Source organism: Tachyglossus aculeatus, chromosome 1, assembly GCF_015852505.1.
Source record: "Tachyglossus aculeatus isolate mTacAcu1 chromosome 1, mTacAcu1.pri, whole genome shotgun sequence".
Taxonomy (NCBI): Eukaryota; Metazoa; Chordata; class Mammalia; order Monotremata; family Tachyglossidae; genus Tachyglossus; species Tachyglossus aculeatus.
Genome location: NC_052066.1, coordinates 150,408,915 through 150,434,310, shown reverse-complemented (window position 1 = coordinate 150,434,310; position 25,396 = coordinate 150,408,915). Strand labels below are relative to the sequence as shown.

The following is a 25,396-nucleotide window of genomic DNA, read 5'->3' as shown; positions in this document are numbered from 1 at the left end:
GTGGGGCTGTTTATGGGGTTTTAGGGATTTGTTGTCTGTCTTTTCGGTTGCATCACTATCCTGTTGAAATCTACACAGAAAAGGCCTCTGTCATTAATGACATCATCAGTGCTACATATCAGATCCAAATTCCGAAAGTGCTACAATTTTAAAGATTGTAATCCGCTGAACATTGTTTCTAATCTTCACGTTTCTTTTCTTTCAGTTTTTTTTTAAAAAACAACAACTTTAAAAGTTACTTAAGTGTTGGCTTCTTCACAAGAAATTACACATGCTAGCTTAAATTTCCAAAAAAGCAGCGGCCCCAAAATCATAATTTAAAAGATATGCTTCTTCCTTACAATGCAAGTAATCTCAGGCTACTTCTGGGTAAAAGTAATAAGGGATACCCAACAAAATTTTCAAAGAAATTTAAACAGAAAGAAGGAGAAGAAGAAGAAAAAAGAAGTACCTGCACATGCCAAAACAAAAATTACAAAAACCCAATAAATACAGAAATTATTGCACAGTTAAAAGGCTCCACAATTTTTTTTTACTGCCTTAATCAACCCTCGGGTTTAATAGAACTTTGTAGACACAGGTTAGATTCAAGGGCCAAACTCTGGCACCTACCATAGGTATGCTAAGTTATGTTTTCGGAGGCAAGTTAGGTCAGCTTTTTCTCAGTTGGCAATAGTTAAACTGTACAAATTAAATGTTACCTAGACCCCTGATTTAACCCAGTTACGGTGGGGGTGGGGGGAAGGAGGGTGGAAAGGGAAGGGAAAAAAGGGGAACGTGGGAAGCGGAGGGTAACTCGGGGTGGGGGGTAGGGGGGTAGGGACTGGAGGGGGGCAGAGAAGAGCTTAGCTTCTTTCTGCCTGCTCGATTTTGACATCATTTGTCAGCAAGTGTTCTCCGTGCCACTTTTTCATATGTTTCTCCAGCGTGCTGTATACGCTGAATGGCATCTGGCAGATGTCACAGCGGTACACCTCCTTCCCTATCTGGCCGTGCGTTTTCATGTGGCGGGTGAGCTTACTGCTCTGAGCGCAGGCGTAATTGCAGAGCTCACATTTGTAAGGCCGTTCGCCGGTATGGCTGCGACGGTGCACGGTGAGGTTGCTGCAGTTCTTAAAGACCTTGCCACAGTACTCGCACGTGTCGCTCCTCCGCCCTTCCTTGGAGCTGGGTCGGCCGGGGCCGGGCCCGCCGATGTGGGGGGTGCTGCCCCCGCTCGCGGTCCCACTGCGCCCTGAGAGGCCCCCATCCAGCATGTCGCCCGGCGGGGTGGAGAAACGCAGGCTGCCGTTCTCCGAAGAATGCTCAGAAGAGGTGGCGAAAGGGGACTGTCGGGAGTCCGTGAACCCGAGGAACGGATCCTTCATGAAGTGCCGGGAGGCCGCGTACCCTACCAGCCACTGGGAGTAGACGTTCTCGGAAGGGATGATCGTTGCTGGTGGCAAGTCCAGATCCTTTTCTATCTTTATCCTCTTGGACGAATTGTTCAGGCTGGGGCTCGTGATGGGTGTGGGTTTGCGGGGAAAGAGTCCCGGGAAGGGCTCGCTAGGCCCGAAGTTTCTCCCATTGACAGCCCCTTCCTCCGGACGCTCCAGCTCGCCCACCACGGAGTCTTCGTCACCCGGGTCCCGCTGGCACAAGTCTCGGGGGCAGAGGTCACGCTGGTCCGCGGACCTTTTCATGAAGCTGCTCCTCTTCTGCTTCTCGGCAAGCATGTCATTGTACTGCTGGATGGCGCCCAGGCTCACGTTCTCGATCACTTTCCCCAGGACCAGGGACTTCTCGTCAGGGAGTGACTTGGACCCGTTCTCTCGGTTCCGGCTCAACTCCGAGTCCATGCTGAAGCTTGACTCGGGCCTGCTCTCGTTCTCCAGGTCCTCCTCCTCCTCCTCCTCCTCTTCCTCCTCTTCATTGTCATGGCCCAGGGAGGGGTCGCTCTCGTTCCTGAAGTCCGTCTCCCCAGGTTTCAGGCCCTCCCCCGTCAACTCGCTCGTGCCCGGCTCGGGTGAGCTCGTGGCGGACAGCCCGTCGTCCGACCGGCCCGTCATGGAGCCCGCTTTATGCATGTGTGTTTTCATATGACGCTTGAGCTTGCTGGCTTGGGAGCAGGCGTGGTCGCAGAGCTGACACTTGTAGGGCTTCTCTCCGGTGTGACTTCGCCGATGCACTATGAGATTGCTCTGGAACTTGAATGTTTTCCCACAGAATTCACAGGATTTGCTCTTCGCCTGAGGTTGGGGAGGGGTCGTGCTGCTGGGAGGCATGGGGGGCAGTGGCGGGGTGCTTAGAAAAGGTGACTTGGGGCTCGGCTGGAAGGGGTTCAATAAGCGATGCATAGGGTTGTTGCGATTGGGTGAGACTGGGGGAGGGGTGGAGTTATTCCCTGCCAGTTCTCGGAGCCTCCGGGAGAAATCCATCGCGGGCGATTCAATTGCCATGGGGTTCAAACGCATAACTCTGTCAAAGGCACTGGGGTGTTGGGCGACTAACCCCATTTCTTCGGCACTAAGGCGGTGCGGGTCCAGGTGGTGACGAGGCGGAGGGCTGAAGAGTGGAGGGGTGTTGGGGATCCTACCCTCACCGAAGCCGGGATGATCGCGCAGGATGGGGCCCGTCATCCGCAGGAGACTGAAGGGGTTGTTATCTCCCAGGAAATTCATCAGCGGGGACTGTGCAACAGCCTCCGGTCCCAGAGGAGGAGGGATGGTGATGCGTGGAGTAAGGGAACTGTTGGACGGACTGGTTTCCAGGTAGATGCGGAATCCATGGGTATTCTGGGCATGCTGGAGCAGGAACCAAGCGCTATTAAAAGGCTGCTTGCATGTTGTGCAAATATAGCTTGAAGGCTCATCTTTACCTATAAAACAAAAAGGCAGAAAAAACACTTAAAAATAAGGTCGAGGAGGAAATCTAAATGCCGCTGACATTGACTTAATAATAATAGTAGCATTTATTAAGCACTTACTATGTGCAAAGCACTGTTCTAAGTGCTGGGGAGGTTACAAGGTGATCAGGTTGTCCCACGGGGGGCTCACAGTCTTCATCCCCATTTTACAGATGACAGAACTGAGGCACAGAGAAGTTAAGTGACTTGTCCAAAATCACACAGCTGACAAGTGGCGGAGCCGGGATTTGAACCCATGACCTCTGACTCCAAAGCCCGGGCTCTTTCCACTGAGCCATGCTGCTTCTTAATAACTTAGTGGTATTAATCCTATAGCCCTGTTTAAAGAAAAGGGGGACTGAATCAGATGATATGAGGAGGGGCGTTTCATATTTATTTCTTAAACCAACAACAGGCTGAGCAAGGATAGTGTCAGTGTACCCTAAGTGGGTACACCCCTGTTGATCTATGACTCCCTCTACATTTGAAAGGCTTCCGGAAACCTTCTTTTCTGAGTCTTCCATAGAAAACACTTTTTTACGATCTGCTCCTCCACCCTCTTCCCCGATTGGTTCCCTCCAGGTAGGAATCTGCTGGTGGGCAAATCCACCTGTTGAGCAAAGGCCCTGATCTGATTGGTGGGAAAACCTCCCTGTGGAGTCCTTGGTGCCACTGATGCAATCCCCTCTGGTTGTGAACATGGAAGGGTGGGTATGGTGAGCACTCAGCACGTGCTGTATCTTCATCATCATCATCAATCGTATTTATTGAGCGCTTACTGTGTGCAGAGCACTATACTAAGTGCTTGGGAAGTACAAGTTGGCAACATATATGGACAGTCCCTACCCAACAGTGGGCTCACAGTCTAAAAGGGGGAGACAGAGAACAAAACCAAACATACTAACAAAATAAAATAAATAGAATAGATATGTACAAGTAAAATAAATAAATAAATAGAGTACCAAATATGTACAAACATATACGTATATACAGGTGCTGTGGGGAAGGGAAGGAGGTAAGATGGGGGGGTGGAGAGGGGGACGAGGGGGAGAGGAAGGAAGCGGCTCAGTCTGGGAAGGCCTCCTGGAGGAGGTGAGCTCTCAGTAGGGCCTTGAAGGGAGGAAGAGAGCTAGCTTGGCGGATGGGCAGAGGGAGGGCATTCCAGGCCAGGGGGATGACGTGGGCCGAGGGTCGATGGTGGGACAGGAGAGAACGAGGTACGGTGAGGAGATTAGCAGCAGAGGAGTGGAGGGTGCGGGCTGGGCTGTAGAAGGAGAGAAGGGAGGTGAGGTAGGAGGGGGCGAGGTGATGGAAAGCCTTGAAGCCCAGGGTGAGGAGTTTCTGCCTGATGCGCAGATTGATTGGTAGCCACCGGAGATTTTTGAGGAGGGGAGTAACATGCCCAGAGCATTTCTGGACAAAGACAATCCGGGCAGCAGCATGAAGTATGGATTGAAGTGGGGAGAGACACGAGGATGGGAGACCAGAGAGAGGGCTGATGCAGTAGTCCAGACAGGATAGGATGAGAGCTTGAACGAGAAGGGTAGCGGTGTGGATGGAGAGGAAAGGGCAGATCTTGGCAATGTATCTTGCTTGTCATGGCAGCGACACTCTGCTTCCCAGGCCCCCTGGCTATCAGACCAAAGCTCTTTCTATAGCCAAAGCAGAAATTGTGGGAGTCAGAGCAGGAGAGCAGTTTGGGTGCAACCTGGAGAGTGTTTGAACCAAGTAAGGCTTGCACCCTTATAACTTCTCCAGTCCGGACTGGGGATGAGGAGGGAGAGGCAAGCAGATCCAGCAGGACCCTTTGGAGGCCCTCCAGAGAGGAGAAGCAAGTCTCCTGGGAAATGTGGGGTGCCCCTCTGAACACCCGCCCGCCTGACCCTGACCAGGCTATGAAGAGGTGTACCACCCTGCCCCCTCTCCCGATCTCACCCCCTTTTCACCAGAATGCCACAACTGAGACTTCGTATACTTGAGAAAGAGTATAAACACTAGGACAGGCCTCCTTGAGAAAGATCAATTTGAGGAGAATTCACCAAACAGGAGGATCTCTTTCCATTAAATGGGACTGGCTTCATGATACTTCATAAACTATACAGTCACTGAGAAGTTAACTAGCTTCCTTACATCAATACTGCTATTGGGTACAACTGTTACCATTTGGTCCATGTCAGAACACGAGGAACTCCTCTCACCCACACAGCCAGTATCTGCTTTGGGGAATTTTCACAGATTTCAAGTTTCTAACTAAACTGGCTTCTAAAAAATGTACTCTATGGTAATTTGTGCCATATCTAATTTGGTATCTCTATTAACTGAAATTCATTCACGCTACACCCTAAATTTTCTCTGGAGTATTCTATGTGGAAATTGAGGTCCCATAAACGTCAGGGCAGGTTCAGAATACAGACTCCAATAAGTCCCTTTTCATATTTCCCTTTGGCCAAAACCCCAAGAGGACACAAAAGAAATACCTTAAAATCAAAGCTGCCAGGGCATTTGCATTTACAGGAACTAATGCTGCTTGTTAGAACACTGCTCTGTTTGGTGACATCACAAATATTAATGGACACCGCTGGACCTGGCTCAAAAAGTTCAGAGCTTTAATTTGTCACTTTAGGCACTATCTTAATTGTTGCTGAAAACTGGACTCAGTATCTGTCTTCTTGGTCTCTCTTCTGGCAAAGAAAAATGCGTGTTTTCGGCCTGTGGCTCTAGGTCTGCTTTACATAAGGAGACAGGTATGGACAGGCTTGGACTTCAGTCATAATATTTGCACACTAAAAAAAATTCCAAACCTAGACACAATGAAAACTATTTCAATTCATTATCTTGAAAACTTTTTAAAAAAATTTTCATACGGTTGCAAAGATTTTTAACCCCAATAAACATATGATACCCTCATGTGCCTCATTTCAAAATACCCTCATTTTTTTAGACTGTGAGCCCACTGCTGGGTAGGGACTGTCTCTATATGTTGCCAACTTGTACTTCCCAAGCGCTTAGTACAGTGCTCTGCACACAGTAAGCGCTCAATAAATACGATTGACTGATGTGCCACTGAGTGAATATACAAATTCATTACTCTATCAGCTTAATATCATTATACCAACTTGGGAAGTTCAGCCAAAAACAAGATTCTCTTTGAAACCAACCACCCATTATATCACTTCTGAAATGGAGTTGAAGGGAATATTAATCCGTGAATGAATAAGTTTGGAAAACAGAGGTGTGTAGAAACCTGTGTTTCAGGCACCTTGCCTGAACCAGTGTTTATAGGCAATATAAACTCTACTATTTGAAAATGTCTTTTAAAATTAAATGACTCAGTGTGGCCGTGCAGCCTTAAGGCGACACACGCATTGTAAACAGAATGACTGCCACCATATAAGACAGACTTTCATCATTCCGAAGACTGTCTGTCCCTACTTAGGAAGCCTCAATCAATCAATCAATCAATCAGTAATGTTGATTGAGCACTTACTGAGTACAGAGCACTGTACTAAGCACTTGGGTGAGTACAACAGAGTGGTAGATATGTTTCCTGCCCATAGTGAGCTTACAGTCTTGAGAGAGAGACAGACATTAATATAAAGAAATTACAGATATTTTCAATGGGTGCTGAGGTGCTAGAGTAGGGTGCAAATCGAAGCTCTTAAAGGGTACAGATCCAAGTGCATAGACGATGCAGAAGGGAGAAGGACTCAGAGAGAGACATGGGAACTGTCCATATCTAGAGCACCACAGAGCACAAAACGACTTTGGATAATGGGGGGGAAGGGGAGATGGAAGAGGCTTTTCCTTAGTTTTTTTTAAACTTAATTTTAAAAAAAAGAACAAACCCTGAGAAATAAAGAGATTTTCATCACTTGAAATATCAAACACCCCCAAATTCAGGCAAGCTGAAAAAGAACAAAAGAGAGTAAGGCTGGTATGGATTATAATGCAAAGTGTTTTATTTTGCCACAAACTCTTTATTCTTTGTTGAGGAAAATAAAGGAGAGTCTTATGGGCTTTAAGCCAAAACTTTTATCACTTGTCTTGAAAAGTAGTTGTCATCAAGCAGATAGGGTTATGCCTTTCTCAAGACCCAAGTACCTCCCAGTCCCAAGAATGAGTGTTCGCATACTATCCTCACGGAGAAGAAAGTATTTCACACTAAACAGTATCTTGGGGCCCAGAGAAGTTTTACAGGTCCTCTCCGGAGCTAAATACCGCCACAGATATTTCCATTATCACTTCTAAAATTCAAATTTCAGCTTCTGATGGAAGATGATGAAAATGCCCAGGCCTTTAACTTTTGTGCCCTACCATACAGAGAGTACAAATACTGACAGGAATCAGTGAAGCAAGCTGAAGGATACAATAAGTCCTGTCAAAACCTTTTTGGAACAATGTGTTTTACCTCACTTCACCTTAGAATGGATTTTAATAAGGCCCTTTCTGAAGTGTGATATAATAGCATATGAAGTATAGCATCTTACAAGGTCATATATCTTCAAATTAAAGAGTGCTCTGCACCCTTCACCTTCGTTTTATCCACTCTAATTAATCGATTTATTGCCGACAGCTGTTCTATTTCTTCATTTTTCAAGTCACACAATTTTCTTTTTATCTCATTCAGGTGTCTCTTGAAGCATGTTACCCCGTGCCCCATCCCCACCCTCCACAGTTTCATTTCACAGCATGACCCTTTCCTTCCCTCCTACCTCCACCCACAAAGTCACGCATTTTCTGAAAAATTTCATTCAGATAAGGAACGCACGTGATAAGAAACTTAAAGGACTCCTGGGTAGGCCGAGGTTCAAGGCCGATCTAAACACTGAAATGGCTGATTTTAAAATTAGCCTCAAAATGGAAGCTTCCTAGAAGCTTGTATCTACATGTTCCATAGAGCTTCTCTTCTTCTGTAGCCTCAAAAACTTTACCTTTGCGTCAGAAATAACCTGCCTAAGATGCACTTTAAATAGAGAAAAGCTACGTTTATTCGTGAAACCAGATGAATGACCTAATGAGAATTACATGGGCAGGTGTATCATTTTTATTGGCTTGTTGTTTCACTTAATTTTACATGCACCTAACCTCCACTGTTCAGAAGCCCCTTGATTCAATGGTAGAACTCAATACCAACTACGTGGCTACTAAGAATCTAACAGCTTCATATTTTTTCCCTTTTCACTACCCTCAAAGGCTCTCCCTAGACTCCTCTTTCCCTCACTCTCTCTCTCTCCTCCCTCTCTGTGTCTCTCTCTCTTTAATAAAATGTTCATTTCCATATTATCACTTCATGGTTATCTTGCCTAGAAGTTGCCCTAAGCAGTGTAGATGCTTGCTTTCAAGAACAGAACCTTGTTAGAAAATCTTTGAAGATTCACTTCGAACAATTTTATATTCTAAAACTTGCTAAATATTTTAAACATGCCCATGAACAGTCATGTATTGTTCAAAAGTGATCCTTACATTTAATAATGCGAGCACCTACAAGATAAAACTCTTTGTTGTAAAGCTACTTATGATATAGGGCTACTATCTATTGCCTGCCATCTGCACTAAAGTTAATTCCAATCACCTCTCTAAAACACCAACCTGTTCCATGAATCCCTCTGAAAAACACCTTTAAAGAACAGACGTGGTAACTGCATATTATAGTAAGATGTAGATGTTTCCCAGAAAACATTGAGGATGGTACAGACATCCTCCAAGTCAATTATGGGCTAATTTTTTTAATGCCTGAACAAAACAAAATCCAAAACTACATCAAGTACCTAGAAATTTCAGCTGCATTTCATTCCCAGAGATATAGTTTATTATGTAAATTTTTTTAACATTCTTGGTACCAGCTAACATATACTCCCTCTTCAGTGGACCTACATAGTTCTATAGGTTTTACTGGCACCTCCTTAGTACTGTTGTTCGCTATCTATCTATAACTCTGCACATAATTAAGCATACATTAAGCTTTAACCATATACCACCTGCTAGAATGGATACAAGGTTAGGAGATCGGACACAAAAACTACCCCACCCAGGACCCACAGTCTATATTATCCCCATTTTACAGATGACAAAACAGAGACCCACAGAGGTTTAGTGAATTGCCCACCGGCGCACAGTAGACCAGTGGTAGAGCACAGTAGACCAGTGGTAGAGCACTGGGAGGGTATGTGACACCAGTGCTAATTGCATAAGAGGTATTTGATTAGATTGCAGATGTGCCTGGGTGCCTCAAGCTGATCTACATCCACCTAGTTGAAGGTGTTGAAGCTCTGAGCTGCTGCAGGAGGGAGAGGAGCAGAGATTAAGGAGAGCCTCATACTCCCTCTTCCCGGCTTCGGCCCTTGTTGCTAGCTGGCAATTACATACCTTAAACCATCTATGCAACTGATTCATTCATTCATTCAATCGTATTTATTGAGTGCTTACTGCATGCAGAACACTGTACTAAGCGGAAGCACAAATTGGCAACATATAGAGATGGTCCCTACACAACAACAGGCTCACAGTCTAGAAGGTAGGGTGCAGAGATAAAGCAGCTGCTTACTGGGCCATTATGAAGGACTTCGATAAATGGGTCATAGCTCAAAACACACTAGTCTTTTGTGGAACTGTATGAAACAAAAAATTGGGTCTCGTGACTCGAAGGCCCATGCTCTTTCCAATAAGCCATACTGCCTCCTATGTTGCAGGTGATTCTTCTGGTATGCTGACGGAGCTACTATGAGAGCAATAAAAGCTTAAAAGAATTTTAATGCGGCTTTAATGTAGCTTTAGAAGTTCAGGAAAATTAGAAACTTGCAAACTTTTAAGAAACGACTGCCTTTATTGCAAATGCTCAGGAACAGACACGCATTGGAATCCTACAATAATTTTACCAATGTTACTTCTGCCCCTTGATTTTTTTAATGAGCCTGTAAATAATTACTCTCTCCTATAATGTTGGGTACTCTAATAATACCAATAAAGGTAACATAGCTACTCAATAAAAAGCACACCTTTAATTGAATTATTATTAAATTAAAAAGCCATAATTGCAAGCACCAGTTTAACAAGTCTCCTCATAAGACCAGTTTGATGCTAAATAGAAGGATATTAAATCCTGCAAAGATTTAGTGTTTCATGGGAGACCTAGGGAATGAACACTTTGGACGTAATAATTTTCCTAAATTAGGGTACGAGACTACTCCGTTATCCAGAGTTTAGTATTCTGCTGCTTAGCCTGATGCTGTTTGTGGAATGCTCCTAACGTTTGAAATTCTGGGCGACTCAAACCTAGAAATTTTAGGGTCTTAGTCCTAGGAATCATTATGTGTCTGATAAAACAATGCTTAACTATAACGGCTTGGGCAAGAATGAAGTGGAAGTTTAGCTCTGCACTGAGCCAATAAGATTGAAGGCTCCTCAAGGGCAGAGGCCTCATCTTTTATTTCGCTATATGTTCCCAGGTTCTTAGTACAGTGCTCTGCAATCAGTAGGGTCTTGAAGCTGTTGATGATAATGATGCCAGAATTTGCCTAATTATATCACGATGATGACATCATTCTGTGTTGAGTACCTAGAATTGTGCCTATAAATGCTTCCTTGCAATAACACTTTAAAAATGATTGTTGGACAAGGACATTACAAGCGCACCCTAGTGTAAGATTTATCACTTACCGGAATATCCCGCCTGCATCATATTCTGCATCATCCTCCTCGCTGACCTCCCTGCCTCCTGTCTCCCCTCTCCAGTCTACATTTCACTCTGCTGCCCTGATCATTTTTCTGCAAAACCATTCAGTCAATGCCTCCCCACATCTTCCAAAACCTCCAATGGATGCACATCCATGTCCATATCAAGCAGAAACTCCTTATTAATGCCTTCAAAGCAATCAGCTTTCCCCCCTCCTTCCTAACTTCACTGATCTCCTACTACACCCTAACCTGCACACTTCACTCCTCTAATGCCAAGCTTCTCACTGTACCTGGATCTCATCTATCCAGCCACTGACCTCTTGCCCACATCCTCCGTCTGGCCTGGAACTCCCTCCACCTTCAAGTATAACCGACAATCCCTCTCCCCATCATCTCCTCCAAGAGGCCTTACCCGACTAAGCTTTCACTTCCCTGTTTTAACCTTCCCTTCTGCAACCACCTATACACGTGAGTCGCTTCCCTTTAAGCACTTCGATATTCACCCCTCTTCCAGCCCCACAACACTTATGTACACATTCATCTGTAATGTATTTTTATGTCTGTCTCCCCATCTAGTCTGTAGGCAGAGATCATTTATACCTATTCGTGGCTCAGTGGAAAGAGCACGGGCTTTGGAGTCAGAGGTCATGAGTTCAAATCCTGGCTCCGCCAACTGTAAGCTGTGTGACTTTGGGAAAGTCACTTAACTTCTCTGTGCCTCAGTTACCTCATCTGTAAAATGGGGACTAAGACTGTTAGCCCCCGCCGTGGGACAACCTGATCACCTTGCAAACAACCCAGCACTTAGAACAGTGCTTTGCACATAGTAAGTGCATTTAATAAATGCCAATATTATTGTTATTCTTTTGTATTGTACTCTCCCTAACACTTAGTACAGTGTTTTGCACACAGTAAGCACTCAATAAATACCACTGATTGACTGATTAATATAGGATACTGTACAATGCAAGCGAGATGGTATAAAACGTACTCACACAACCTCACCATCGTCTTTAACAAATAATGCTTCCCAGCAGACTTTGCTGCTCTGAGTGGCAGGGGAAGGGGAGTAGGGAGCATAACTGTTGGTCGGCTGTGTCTAGATTAAACATTTTTCTCTAACCGAAATAGTGCCCTAAACCCATCAAGAGCTATGAGGCTCCATATGATTGGAACTTGATCCTATGGAAGAAATAAATAAGAAAATAAACCTAGTCTAGTCTAAGCTCTCCGACATCTCCAAGGTAGGATGCGGTTCCAGACTAAAATGAGTATGAGTCACCTGAAGACCTCTCTCCATCTCACCAAACCACTTAAAATGGCTCTGTTCATCCTAATCTGTGCAAAGTACTGTACTATGTGCTCGGGAGACTGCAAAAGCTTTAGGAAACACAAACCTGACCCTCGGGAGAACCGCACTGGTATGCACTTAGCTATAAAATGAGAACCTAAATATGTATTTTTCTCCCTTACATGAATATCATTAGTCCTGACACAGGTTTATAAAGCACTGTGGAAATGCAGAGTAGTAAGCAATGCTTTCTCCAAATAAGAGGTATAGAATAGGGTATAATCCCGGCTCTGCTACTTGTCTGCTGTGTGACCTTGGGCAAGTGACTGAACTTTCCTGTGCCTCAGTTACCTCATCTGTAAAATGGAGGTTATAACTGTGAATCCCATGTGGGCCATGGACTGTGCTCACCCTGATAAGCTTGTATAGACCCCAGCACTTATAAGAGTGCTTAGCAGACAGTAAGGGTTTAACGAATGCCATTTTAAAAAAAAAAAAATCCCTGGTTAGGCGAAATGGCATTTTTGATTTGTTAGTTAGTTCAGTCCCAGCCTTCAAAATTCACACCAGCTGCAAATTTGAGTAGGCAAACCTATAAGATCTGTACATGACCAACTTCTGACTTTCATGTGGGGCAGGGACTGCACTTAACCTGATTAGACTGTAGTTACTTCAACACTTAGCACAACCGTGGCATGCAATAAGTGCTTAACAAATATCACTACCCCCACCACCACTACTAATACCATCATTAATTTGCCTGTCCTCTCGCCAATCTTCACTGGGTCACCTCTGTCCTCAAAGTCTTTAGTTGCTGGACTCGGCAGGGAATCCATGGTGAATGACCTAGTTTATTTATGGAAAGTAATAGTCAAGGAGAGAGCTATGGGGTAAAAGTCTACCCATGGGGCTTTCAGTCCTCACTGAGGGGTAACAGAGAGAGGTTGCCTTAATGGGAAAAGGGAAAGGACTACAGTTCCACAGGGACACATGGAAGAGATCAGGGCAAGGAGGGAATCGAGTTGCAGAAACAGGATCATAGGGAACTGATGGCACACGAGAAGGGACTATAATATGGAATTGCAACATCAAAAACTAGGAAGGAATGTGTAAAGAGAGTCAGGTCTTTTTTGAGCTGGTCCTTTCAACTTTCCCTCCCTACATCTTCTAAAGCAAGTTATGTTTCTTCTTTTTTGAGGAGCAGGGGCAAAACGCACTTTGCTCTCACTAGGTAGTAAACTGTATATCCAGCACTAATTGATTTCATGGCTCTTTGCTCCAAGCAAGGCAGATGTTGCACAAATAGTTTAGTCCTCATTGTGGGGATTGTAAACTGTTCTGGCTCTGTGTCCTTGATACTTCAACTACTAACAAATCTCATGTAAATGGTTGGCCTTCTTGATAAACTTTGGCCATTCAATTACACCAGCTTTCTCTCAAATGTATCACGTGGGGAAAATGATCTGAGATTTAAAAATAAAGCCACATTTCCTTCCAAAAAAGTTACTAAAAAAAATCATCATTTAGCGCTTTCCACTCCCAAATTGCGGTGTGAAGCTTCATCTATTCTAACGTTACTCACGTGATGCAAGTAAATATGTAGTGACAGCCTCCTTTATAAATGGAAAAACTCACCCAGAATGGTTACAACCCAGGTGTCCCTGATTCCTTCTCCTCAGACACCACTTGCTAAATCCCCAGACTTAGAAAGCTTCCAAGCACGCAAAGGCACCCAACTACCTGTAGAGTGAACACTTGCTTTCATTTTGTTTACAGCTGATGAAAATGGAGTCAGGAAATGATACTCTGGCAGAGCAGGCATCCAACAATTGCTAGCCCAGGCTTCTCCTGCTCAGAGCTGCCAGTGTACCTCTACCTAAACTGAAACACTGTGGTTGCTGCAGAAGTAGGCTTTCCTGAGCAGAGGCAGCCAAAGAAGTGGGTGGCGTGGAGGGGGTGGTTAATATGCAGCTCTGTGAAAATGTTTTTTTTCTTTTAATGTCACCAAACATCCACTAGAGACTAACTGGTGTCCACCAAATTCAACTTAAATATGACTTAAACGTTACGTGAACCGAAATCCCCAAAGATGAAACACTAGAGCAAATTAGCCCTCTGCCCCTTCCCCATCCAGTTTAATTTTTAACTGCAGAGGCCGAATAACATTTCATTTCTTCTCCCCTCAGATTTCTAGCTGTAGAAGAATTTCTGTCCCTGTTATGTAAGAACAGAAAGAAAATGAAACTAAATGCTCAGTCATACAGATAAGACCAGAACAGAACTCAGAGCTTTACGTATACTGAAGGCACCTGGTGAAAGAGAGATTAAAGCCTAGAATGCAGGCATTTTTTACAGCTGTCTTCCTAATGGAGGCTGAAATGTAAAACCCAAAGGGACTGCAAAATGGAGACCAGAAAAGGTGTGAAAGGAAAGGAGGGAAAAACACTGATGGCACATGAACCGGATTTTAAATTACCTCTCTGTGACGAAAGAGTTTCGATTAATTCCACACATCTGTCATCTAAGCAGTTGTGGTTGGTGAAATACCTTCTGGAGAATTAGGCATGGTCAGCAGTGGGATGGGTGGACTGTCATGAATACAAACTACGGAAGACTGAATTTTTTCCCCACCTTAAATTGGGACAGGAGGTGGGGGGGGGGGGAAGGATCTATTGGAAAGATAAAAAGACTGGGGAAAAGCCTATGGGTGTTGTTTTCATATATAAAGCATCACATTTCTAGTGTTCATAAAAAACTGCAGTACTTCTCAAGACTATTTTTAGGCATCTCCTTGGCCCAGGGCCTTCAAACAGACATGAGGATAATATTAACCTTTTCTAATACAGTTGAGATATTCTGGCCACTTCCCTGAAACCTGTTTTTCTGCAAGATTTTTTTGTTTGGTTTATTCAAAATGTGGAGTGAGAAATGCACCGCTGGTTTTCTGGCAGGTTTTTCTAATATGGTCTTTTCCACACTATTTTTCTAGAAGTCTACAGGCAGAGATGTAGAAAGGCCCTTAAATGGGGCACATTAAGGAAATCATCCATGTCATTCAATGGAAAAATAAAGAGCAAATTAGGTAACAATAAAATGAATCCAAAGGGTAAAAAAAAAAAGGTTTTGGTGTGTTCTCTGAATCTTTGATTTTTAACTGTCTCTTGAGGCTAACATCAGGTATCTCATCATAGAGAGTAAATGAAATATTTTTATTCAATTCATTACTTCCTTAACAAATGCTAACCTCCCTTCTTGCTTCTTTAAGTCCACAAAAATCTCTCCATTCAAACCTAAGAAGTATTATAAGGGCAGTAAATCTTGTTTTAATGGAATGTACATTTAGCTGAGGAGATAATTGACGTTATGGAGAGCCTAGATGCTGAATTATATAGGTTATCTAATACAAAGGGGACTCATTATTGAAGCACTACAAACAAGTAGTAATATATGTATATGGTTCTGAGTGGCGTTATAGCAAAAGTGTGTGGGTCCGTGGGGATTTATAAAACACAAGAAAACAGCAGACATGCACTTGTAAATTTGTCTCATTTGTCTCTGAAGTTAAAGGTTATTCCCTGGATCTGAATTTGTAATAAAAACATGCTACGGTAAGGTTTGGAGAGAATATTTGAATATTTAAATTGTGTATAATGATAGGCAATTATAGGGTAAAAACTGGACCTTATGAATGTTACTGAATTGCAAAAAGCATCCAAGTATTTTCCTCCAGATGATATATTTATCTTAGATGCAGAATATAAACACTTTTCTCAAAGCGTTTCTGCCACCTATTCAAGTGGAAAGTTTAACCAAATCAAACTGGGAAGGCAGGACGCTGTGGATGGGTTTTAACCCAGGAGTCTCGGCTCCTCTAAAATATACATAATAAATCTCTTGAACTAATGGCTCCGGTGATGAATCCTCAAGGACGAGAGGCACTGATTTTCACTCTGTGGGCTGAAAGCTGGTCGGATGTTGCTCTCTTGTTGTAATGAAGGAAAAGGAAATATGCAGACAAGAATGGGAATTTTCCCAAACCTAGACCTCTTGCCCCTCTTTCTCCAATTTCACACCAGGAAAAAGGTAGAAAGGGTTGGATGGAGGGGCAGGGTAGGGACTATGGTGCGGATAAGGAGAGAAAGGAGGCAGGGGTGATGCATCAAGACGGGGAAGACTAGGGTAATGAGATGGTTCTGTCATTTATTGCTGCTGAAGATAAGGTTTTCTCCGTCTGAGCAAGACAGTCTGTTCAGGTTAACCAACTGCAGTGTTAGAATAACTCCAGCCGACTTGTCACAGAGTACAAAAGTCATCAGCAACTGAATGTTCTTTTCTGCACCGCAATTAAGACGAATCAATACGACGTGCCACAAATGGTATTTTACTCTCAATAAGAACTCGGGCTGAGTTTATTCAGAATATTTTAGCGCTTCCCCAGGGGATTTTGGTCCGACGCAGATGGCAAATAAAGTACTCAGCCTAGGGCTAGAGCACATTATGCTAATTCTAATGTCAGATGTACTTTAATATACAGCTCTATTTAATCACCCCATTATTTCACATTTCCATATGAAAAACCTGCGGCACTTCTGCAGAGCCTTCACTCTGCGACAATGCCAGCTTCCTTCAACTAGCTCGGTGCAAAACAGAAAAGAAGACCGGTCATTCCAGACAGTCAAAATGTTACAGTTTCAAAGTTCCAGGATTCCTGAATTTAAAGCTGATCTTCCAGCATAATTAGCAAATCACTCGGCGAGAATGCTGATATACGCAAAATACTACAGGAGGTGTTATTTTTTTAAAAAAAACCCTACACATGTACAAAAGCATGTGAAGGCACATGCATACGCACATACACGCACAAACACACACACACACACACACACACACACTTCCTCTAGACTGTAAGCTCATTACAGGCAGGGAACGTGTCTGTTGATTCTGTTGCACTGTACTTTCCCAAGTGCTTAGTACAGTGATCTGCACAAAGTACTCAATAAATACGACTGACTGATTGATGATTGCACACACACACAACCTTCTGCAACACAGAGAAACCAACTCCACTCAAGAACAATTTATCCTATATTCTCAACACAACTGCCCAGTAAAAACATTACTCTTCCCAGCTTTGTGGCTACCAAGTCTTAAAAGATGGGCACGGATAGGCCAGTTACCAACATACAGATGTTTCCGAATAAAATATTCATCCTGTGCTGACCAGTATTTCTTGCCTACAAGTTAAGGTTTTTTGGGCAGTTCCCACTAGACTCCCAGAAAATCAATCAGTTCCAGGAATAACCACACTAAACTGACGCGGATAAACTGGAAGCTCTTCAGAATACAGCAGGAATGTCCAAGTTGATGCCTTTAGCTGGAATTAATTGTAAAAATAGTAAAGGGTGTTAGGGGAATTAAGCATGCCACAATTAAATATTCTAAGTACAGTCCCTCATCAGTAGGATTTGGGGTCTTGTGAGCAGGTTGGCCTTGATAAGAGAAGCAGTGTGGCCCTGAAGAAAGAGCAAGGGCCTGGGAGCCTTATTATGTTGCCGATTTGTACTTCCCAAGCGCTTAGTACAGTGTTCTGCACACAGTAAGTGCTCAAAAAATACAACTGATTGAATGAATGAATGAATGAATGAATGAATGGGAGTCAGAAGCCTCAGGTTCTAATCCCAGCTCTGCCGTGTGTCTGCGGTGTGACCTTGAAGAAGTCACTTAACTTCTCTGTTCCTCAGTTACCCCATCTTTAAAATGGGGATTCAACTCTACTCCCTCCTGTTTAGACTGTGAGCCTCATATGGGACAGGGACTGTGTCCCATCTGATTGGATTGTATCCAACTTATATCCACCCCAGAGCTTATAATAGTGTTTGGCACATAGTGAGTGTTTAACAAGTACCATCAATCAGTCAATCAACCTGATCATGGGATAGACAAGGAAAAAAACATGAGTCAGAGGGACAGCAACCTGATTTTAATACAAGTACTGCCACTGCTGTCCTGCTGAGTGACCACGAGCAAATCACTGAACCACTTGTAGCCTCTCACTTTTCTCCTCTGTAAAATGGGCATAATTATTTCCTCTCACTAACTTCCAGGGCGAGAGTGAAAATAAGATGAAATAATTTGATGTCAAAGAGCTTTAGAAAAAGTATTTGGAATATTTGAGATATTATTATTATTCTCCGGAGCAGGTGGTCAAAGCATTTCTAAATTGACCAAACTGTCAGGTCAAGTTGGGCAGGCTGAGGGATGGAGATGGAAGAGAAGACACAATTTTAGAACTCTAAAGATAATAAATAGATATACAGGCTGCCTCTCCACAAGCCCATCAATTTCTTCTGGCTACCAGCATTTGGGAAAATATTTAAAAAAAATCTACCCAATTCTCGATGCCTTTAAATGTGTTCAGTAAAGCATTCAAAAGCCAACACCTGGGGCCTGACCTTACCTTGTTTCCCAATTATGAGTCAACATTTAAAGCCGCAAAACATGATTCCTGTGACTCGGTGGAGCATATGTCACGCAAATTAGATGTTCTACCTTGAGCGTAGTGGGTGAAATTCCTTATATTCAGCAAGGAAGCTCTTTTCAAGATGTTGTTGTTAACTTTTAACTGCTCTCTCCCACACTTCCACATGAAGCAAATATTCCAGAATTCCCAAGTGGAGAGTTATAATCATTGTGGTATTTGTTAAACACTTACTATGTGCCAAGCACTGTTTTAAAGTCTGGGATTACATACAAAATAATCACATCAGATTCACTGTCTGTCCCACAGTCTAAGTAGAAGGGAGAAGGTACTGAATCCCCACTTCAAAGATGAGGAAACTGAGGCACATAAAAGTTAAGTGACTTGCCCAAGGTCATACAGCAGCAAAGTGGCAATCAGGATTAGTAACCGGGTCCTCTGACTTCTAGACCCAGGCTCTTTCCACAAGGCTACACTGCTTCTCTCCTCACTCAGGACTGCACCTGGAGAGTTTCCAGTACTCTATCAGTCTTGGCTAGGGGAGGGAGAGTCAAGGAGAGGTATACCCATTCCACACTAGTTTAGGCAGTAGCTGGCAAGTGGCAGGCAATGTGCTACATGTCAAAACTCACCTGTGCTGGGCAACAGCGGCATGGGAGAGACTTGAGGGAGGAGACTCAAGTTTACTGTGCGGAAGAAGGCAACGGTAAACCACTTCTGTATTTTTACCAAGAAAACTCTGTGGATACACTATCAGAATGATTGCAGATGGAGGTGGGGTGTTCTGGGATTGGAATCGACTAGACAGCATAAGACAAAACTTATGTTTGTCCTTTCCCTTTATTCTGTTGCATTTTCAAGCATTTTTATCAGGGCAGTTTTACTTCATGAGCTAGTCCAGACTGCCTAGATGAGGAATGATTTGGTTTTAGTTAAAAGCTGTTCCATAATTTAAAGGGCTCTTACTAGTGCTTATTTAATCATTAGGACCAAGAATAACATTGCTTACAAGTTCCATCCTCCTCCTCCTCCAACCCTTTAATTCAGTAGTCAACCCACCAAGACAACCATCAAGTTTTCTTTCTAACATGAGTTGTTCATTATCACATTTTTAAAATTAACAGTAGGATATAATAGTGAAACCCCTCTCAGGGTCACACCTGGAGAGTTCCCAGTACTGTACCAGTCTTGACTAATAATAATAATGATGGCATTTGTTAAGCGCTTACTATCAGGTGGTCCCATGTGGGGCTCAGGGTCTTAATCCCCATTTTACAGATGAGGTAACTGAGGCTCAGAGAAGTTAAGTGGCTTGCCGAAGGTCACACAGCAGACATGTGGCAGAGCCGGGATTAGAACCCATGACTTCTGACTCCCAAGCCTGTGTTCTTTCCACTGAGCCACACTGCTTCTCTAAAAACTACGGGAGGAGTCAGGCAGAGGCATATCCATTCCAATCCTACTCTGGGAGGTGGCTAGTGAGTGGAAGGTTATCTGTTACAAGTCAAAACTCACCTGTGCTGGGCAGCAGAGGCATGGGAGAGAATCAAGAGCGAAGACTCAAGTTTACTGGGTGGAAGGAGGCAATGGTAAACCACTTCCATATTTGTACCAAGAAAACTCTATGGATACCCTACCAGAATGATTGCAGGTGGAGGTGGGGCATTCTGGGAGAGATGTGTCCATGGCATCGCTATGTGTCAAAGATGATTCAATGGCATAGGACAAAACAATAATAGTGAAAACTTGGGTTGCTATTTCCTTCTCTATTACTACTGTAGGTCATTTTGTTTATGAATACACGCTAAAATTTTGCAGGTCTGTTACGCCCTTTCTTTACCTAGCTTAGATAAATAGGCTGTATCCTTAAACTCAATTATATGTTTCCCCTGTAAGAATTGTAGGTGAGCCTAAGAGAACAGTTTTTTGCTGTTGTTGTTTGCTTAAAAAAATAATAAGACATGCATTATTAATCCTGGACAATAAACTAACTTCTGGACTTCCAGTTACTTTCCATCATTAAGGAAATTATCTGAAAGCCATAGAATCTTCAGTCCCCTCTCACGATAGCTCTTGAAGGATTCTTAGACCCACAGAAGAAAATGCAAGGCTGAACAAAATGAAGAACAGAAGCATTAAACATATCAACACTAAAAAAAAGAGAGAAAATGTATACCCTATAGGATAGTTCAGGCTCAGAAAGGGCTGCCCTAGACCAAAATAGTTAAGATATGATCTATACAAGTACAGCTCAGAGAGATTAATACCCAAATATATTTCCTGAAATGCAAAGACAAAAAAAACACAACTTCTGCTTCTTAAACACAGCTCTTTTTGTTGACACAGCCCTACAGGAGGAAAAGAAATGACCATGCAAGCTTGAATTTTTTTTATATGATCCAAATAGATTACATAAGGAACCAATTAAAGGAATGCTAAGAATCTTAAAGCCTTCAAGAATGTGCTGCCTAAAAATATTTTTAGAACCGTCACTGGAGTAATTCTTCTTAGTTGTAGAAACACTCCAAATCAGAAAGTCAATTTTTCCTCTATTTGCAGAAGTGAGCTGGCTTCACTGGAAAGATGCCTGTGTTTTGTTTGGCTGCTGTTCATATACTGCCTTGGCAGAATTTCCTTGGCTCGCTTACAGTGAATATCGCTCTTGCATACAGTAGCACTCCCATTTTAACCGTCCTAGCCACGCGTTTTCTAATAACACACTGAGAGCTGCAAAATCCCTATAAGCATAGCTCTTTAAAGCTATAACAGAGGAAGGTTTTCTGTCCCTTCTACATTGATGATTGTAAACTGGGCTGTTGCTTTTAATAAAAACAAGGGACTCTCATCAAAAAACAGCCTTGTGTAAAATAAAACAACAGTGCTAAAGCTTTGATTGCCTTTTTTCAGGGGATCCTCATTTCACTGCCCTCTCTGCTCATTCCTGCCCTCTTTTCTCCTTCTCTTCTAAAAGTCTTCACCACCTTAAAGGAGGCTGCTTGTCTCTAAACCTGTTGCAGATTTGATGTCAGAATGGCAGTGAAGGCTTTTAAAAACACAAGGACTGGGAGATGTTCATTAGTGACATGTCAGCCAGAAACTCAACCACAAGATTTCCACACAAGACAGGATTGAGGGGAGCAAAGACTTGGGGTGGGGGGGTGTAGAAGGAAGGAAAGGGGGGCTAAAAGGAAAAAGTGGGGGCCAAATGATTCATGAGGGTTTTCAGATAGCGCTACCTTGTTAACAGACAATAGCCATCAAGGTTTCTCTAAAAACATTTCAAGGACTGTGTTAGCCATAATGCTTTGGGAACTAGTACATTTGCATCACTCTTCAATTCCACCCCTGTTAAGCAAGCTGATTATGAATACTAGGAAAGGAAAGTTGTCATTCAAAAAAACAGATTTCCAGGTACAATCGACATCTCTCCTTGACATCTAGAAATGCAGTTATTTCAGCCTTTTAAAACTCCCTCATCAACACTGTCTTCTCGGCACTTTTTCTCATTCTCTCTCCCTCCCTCTCTCTTCCTCTCTCCCACTCTTTCTTTCTGTGTTGTTTACAAAGGTTTCATTATGTTTTCAACTAATCAGAAAGGCCCTGCTAATACACAATTAACATGTGATTATAAAAAAAATTAAAATGGCTTCCAGAAGAAGGAAATGTAATTAAGTAGAGAATGCTTTTCAATAAGTGCGTGCTTTTAACCCATTGTCAGAACACAGTTTAGGTTAGCCCACAATGGAAGGAACAGATGCCAAGGGCAAAATGTTAAAAAGCAAATAAAAAACGACATTATTTTCTTGAGGAATAATAACCATTAACTCTTCGCAGCATGCTGAAGAACCTCTGATTTTGACTATTTCTCACTGACCTCCTGAAGCTCTCCCTGCTCTTTCAAAGGGACCTATTCACTCCATTTCCCCCCAATAAATTATCTATTAGATTTCATTTGGTGCTGATAAAAATAAGTACAACAAAATTCATAAATAGCAATGTGCTAACCACACATATATGCCCACTTGCACACATGTGCGCACACACACAAACACACATGCATGCAAAATACCCTGTCTACTTCCAAACCATAAAGACATACATCTGTGTGCATTAGGCCCCTTTTGATATGTATCTGCAGTATTTCTACTTTTAATCTTTCTCGGCAGATATTCAGGGTATGTCTGCCTAGGCTCTTTGCAGCTACAGTTCATTCTCGGTCTCAAACTCCAAGCACAGGCTGACTGCCTAGAATATTTATTCTTTTTTTAACCCCTAGAATAAGACCTTTATCTAAATAGATTCAGGCAATTTTAATTCATGTGCCAGATGTTGGGGATTTCTGTTACTTTCTGCAATTATCTATACTCCCCCCCACAAAAAATAAAACAGATTTTAAGGAAAAGAGGGACACTTTTCAAATTTTATGCTTGGAAATGAAGCATCTGCTTTCAACTCTCTTCTTCTTATATGTGAACTTGTGCCAAATGGAATCTGTTGACCTAGTTTATCCATCAATTGATTAATAGTATTTATTGAGTGGCTGTCATGTGCAGACACAGCTCTAAGCATTTGGTGGAGTATAGCAGAGGTAGAAGATCCCTGCCCACAAAAAGCTTATAATCCAATGGACTGTATTAAATTGTCACTGAAGCCTGCTTCAGTTTTCACTTTTTCTGATTCCAATTCACCTAAATCCAGATTTTGAGCAGCTAAACTTTACAATAATAATAATTATAATAATAGTGGTATTTGTTAAATGCTTACTATATGCCATGCACTGAAGAGAGCACTGCAATTGATACAAGATAATAGTTCATAAACAGCCCGTATCCCATATGGGTCTCACAATCTAGGGAAGAACAATTATTACATCTCCATTTTAAAAATAAGGAAACTGAGGTACAGAGAACTTAAGTGACTTTCCCACGGTCATACAGCAGGCAGGTGGTAGAACCAGAATTAGAACCCAGTTCCCTTGACTCCCAGGCCCACGCTCCTTCCACTAAACCACATTGCTTCCCTAGACTTGAATGACTTATTGGGAAATTTGGAAAATAGGAATTTTGCATTATTTCCAATTGCTGTATGTCAACTCGGACCCAATGGGACAGAAAAAGAGTTGAGGACTAATTTAAATATTCCATAAGCTTTCTCTGGGTGAATCAATTAAAGTTAGAGAAAAACAATTGCTTATCACATGCACAATCTAACAAGAATCTGTTTGGGAACTATACTGAATTTGTGTAGAACTTCTTCATTTGTTTTCAGAGTGTTTCCACATCAATTATCTCTGGCAGGGATCATGTCTACTCACTCTGTTCTACTGTTCTAAGGGCTCTGTACAGAGCTCTGCACACAGTTAGCCCTCACACAGTTAGCCAACTTATGTTGCCAACTTGTACTTCCCAAGCGCTTAGTACAGTGCTCTGCACACAATAAGCCATCAATAAATACGATTGATTGATTGATTGATTGATACAATTGATTGTCTGATTAATGAGATAAGATATAAGACTGTAAGCTCACTGTGGACAGGGAATGTGTCTACCAATTATGTTATATTGTTATATTGAATTCTCCCAAGCACAAGGTACAGTGCTGTACCCATAGTAAGTGCTCAATGAATATGATTGACTGGTTAATTGAAGATGAGGCAGGTGTTATTCTTCCCATATTACAGACAAGCAAAATGAGGCACAGGGTGGTTAAATGACTTGCCTGAAGTCACACTCCAGGCCAGTGACAGAACTGAGACTAGAACCCAGATCTCCCTGCCTCCATATAATAGTACTAGTGGCATTAATTGAGCACCCACTTGGTCTGGTGCACTGCACTAGGAGCTTGGTAACTACAGAATAACCAAGTGCCACATTCCCTGCCCACAGGGTGTTTATATTCTAATGACATATTTACAACTAGAGTGGTCAACCATCCTGCTTCCCACCATGTAAATCAAAGTCTGTAGACTTCTCACCTACTTCAGACTATCCTATACTTCAGTGCCCTGATCTGTTTTCACAAAAAAAGTCTGTCAGAAGGTGACACAAAATGGTGTCTTATTTGAATAGCAAAAACGCTACCTTTTTGCAGGATCAGACAGCACATGAAAACTCAGTTCTAGGATTTAAACAATGGAACAGCTCCTACTCTACTTTGATAATTGCATGAAGCCACCGGCAGTACCACGACTGAATCGGACCAGTGATCTGTCCAGCCATGAGTCTGTCTCCAACAGTGGCAACTAGATTCTTGGACAAACCCCTTTCTGACTGTCTTCCTGGTCATCATAGTTAGACATGAACCTACTAACATCCCTAACCGTCTCTCTAGTAACAGATTTTGGATCTATTTCATGAATTTATCTAAACCTCTTAAACCTGTAATACTTTCTGCCAGCACAACTTCCTGTAGTACTGAATTCCCTTATGTGCTTACCATCCATGCGAAACAGTGTTTCCTTTAGCTTATTTTCAGCTGACCGCTTTAGAACTTAATTGGGCTGCACGTGATATTGTGGAATTTGGTGAAGGCACAATGCCATGTTTGCCCTGTCCCTACCCTTCATGATTCTGTAAACTTCAACCTTGTTCCCTCTCAGCCTAAATCTTTCCAGACTAGGTCACAGATGTAAAGCCTATTAGACTCCTGAGTTAAGCACAACCTAGAACACTATTTATGTTGAAAAACTACAGAAATAAAATATTTTCCCCAATATTCTGCCACAAGTTTCCTTTTTCCCAGTGCTCTTGGGCATTTTCCCTGTTACCAACCTGAATAAATTGTTTTATCCTTAGTGTTCACGCTATTAAAATACGTGCTCACTGATCAGTATTTGACATCCTCCCACCCGGCAAAAAAAGGTAAATAACCATTTCTTCATCCCCCTGTTCTGAACTTCTTCCATTTAAAAGAAATTACGGAATTGAGGTGTCCAACATAGGTAGCTTTAGAGTTCAGTAAGAAACCACTTAAATATAATGTGGAACATTCTTTTTAAATACTCCACTACAGGCAAAGTCAAATGGAGAGGTCTAAACCCCAGAAACAGGATCCATATTTAATTTCCTTT

At 42.6% G+C, this 25,396-nt stretch overlaps 1 protein-coding gene across 4 annotated transcripts in view; it reads right to left on the bottom strand.

Annotated features, from left to right (window-relative positions):
• Positions 1–829: 829 nt before the first annotated feature.
• BCL11B (BAF chromatin remodeling complex subunit BCL11B) overlaps positions 830–25,396 on the bottom strand; it is a 111,733-nt gene continuing 87,166 nt past the window's right edge. For all 4 annotated transcript variants that reach the window (XM_038746078.1, XM_038746080.1, XM_038746077.1 and 1 more), the window contains one exon: positions 830–2,857. In XM_038746078.1, coding sequence (XP_038602006.1) covers positions 846–2,857 — 2,012 coding nt within the window. In that variant the 3' untranslated portion in view covers positions 830–845. The remainder of the gene's footprint in view (positions 2,858–25,396) is intronic.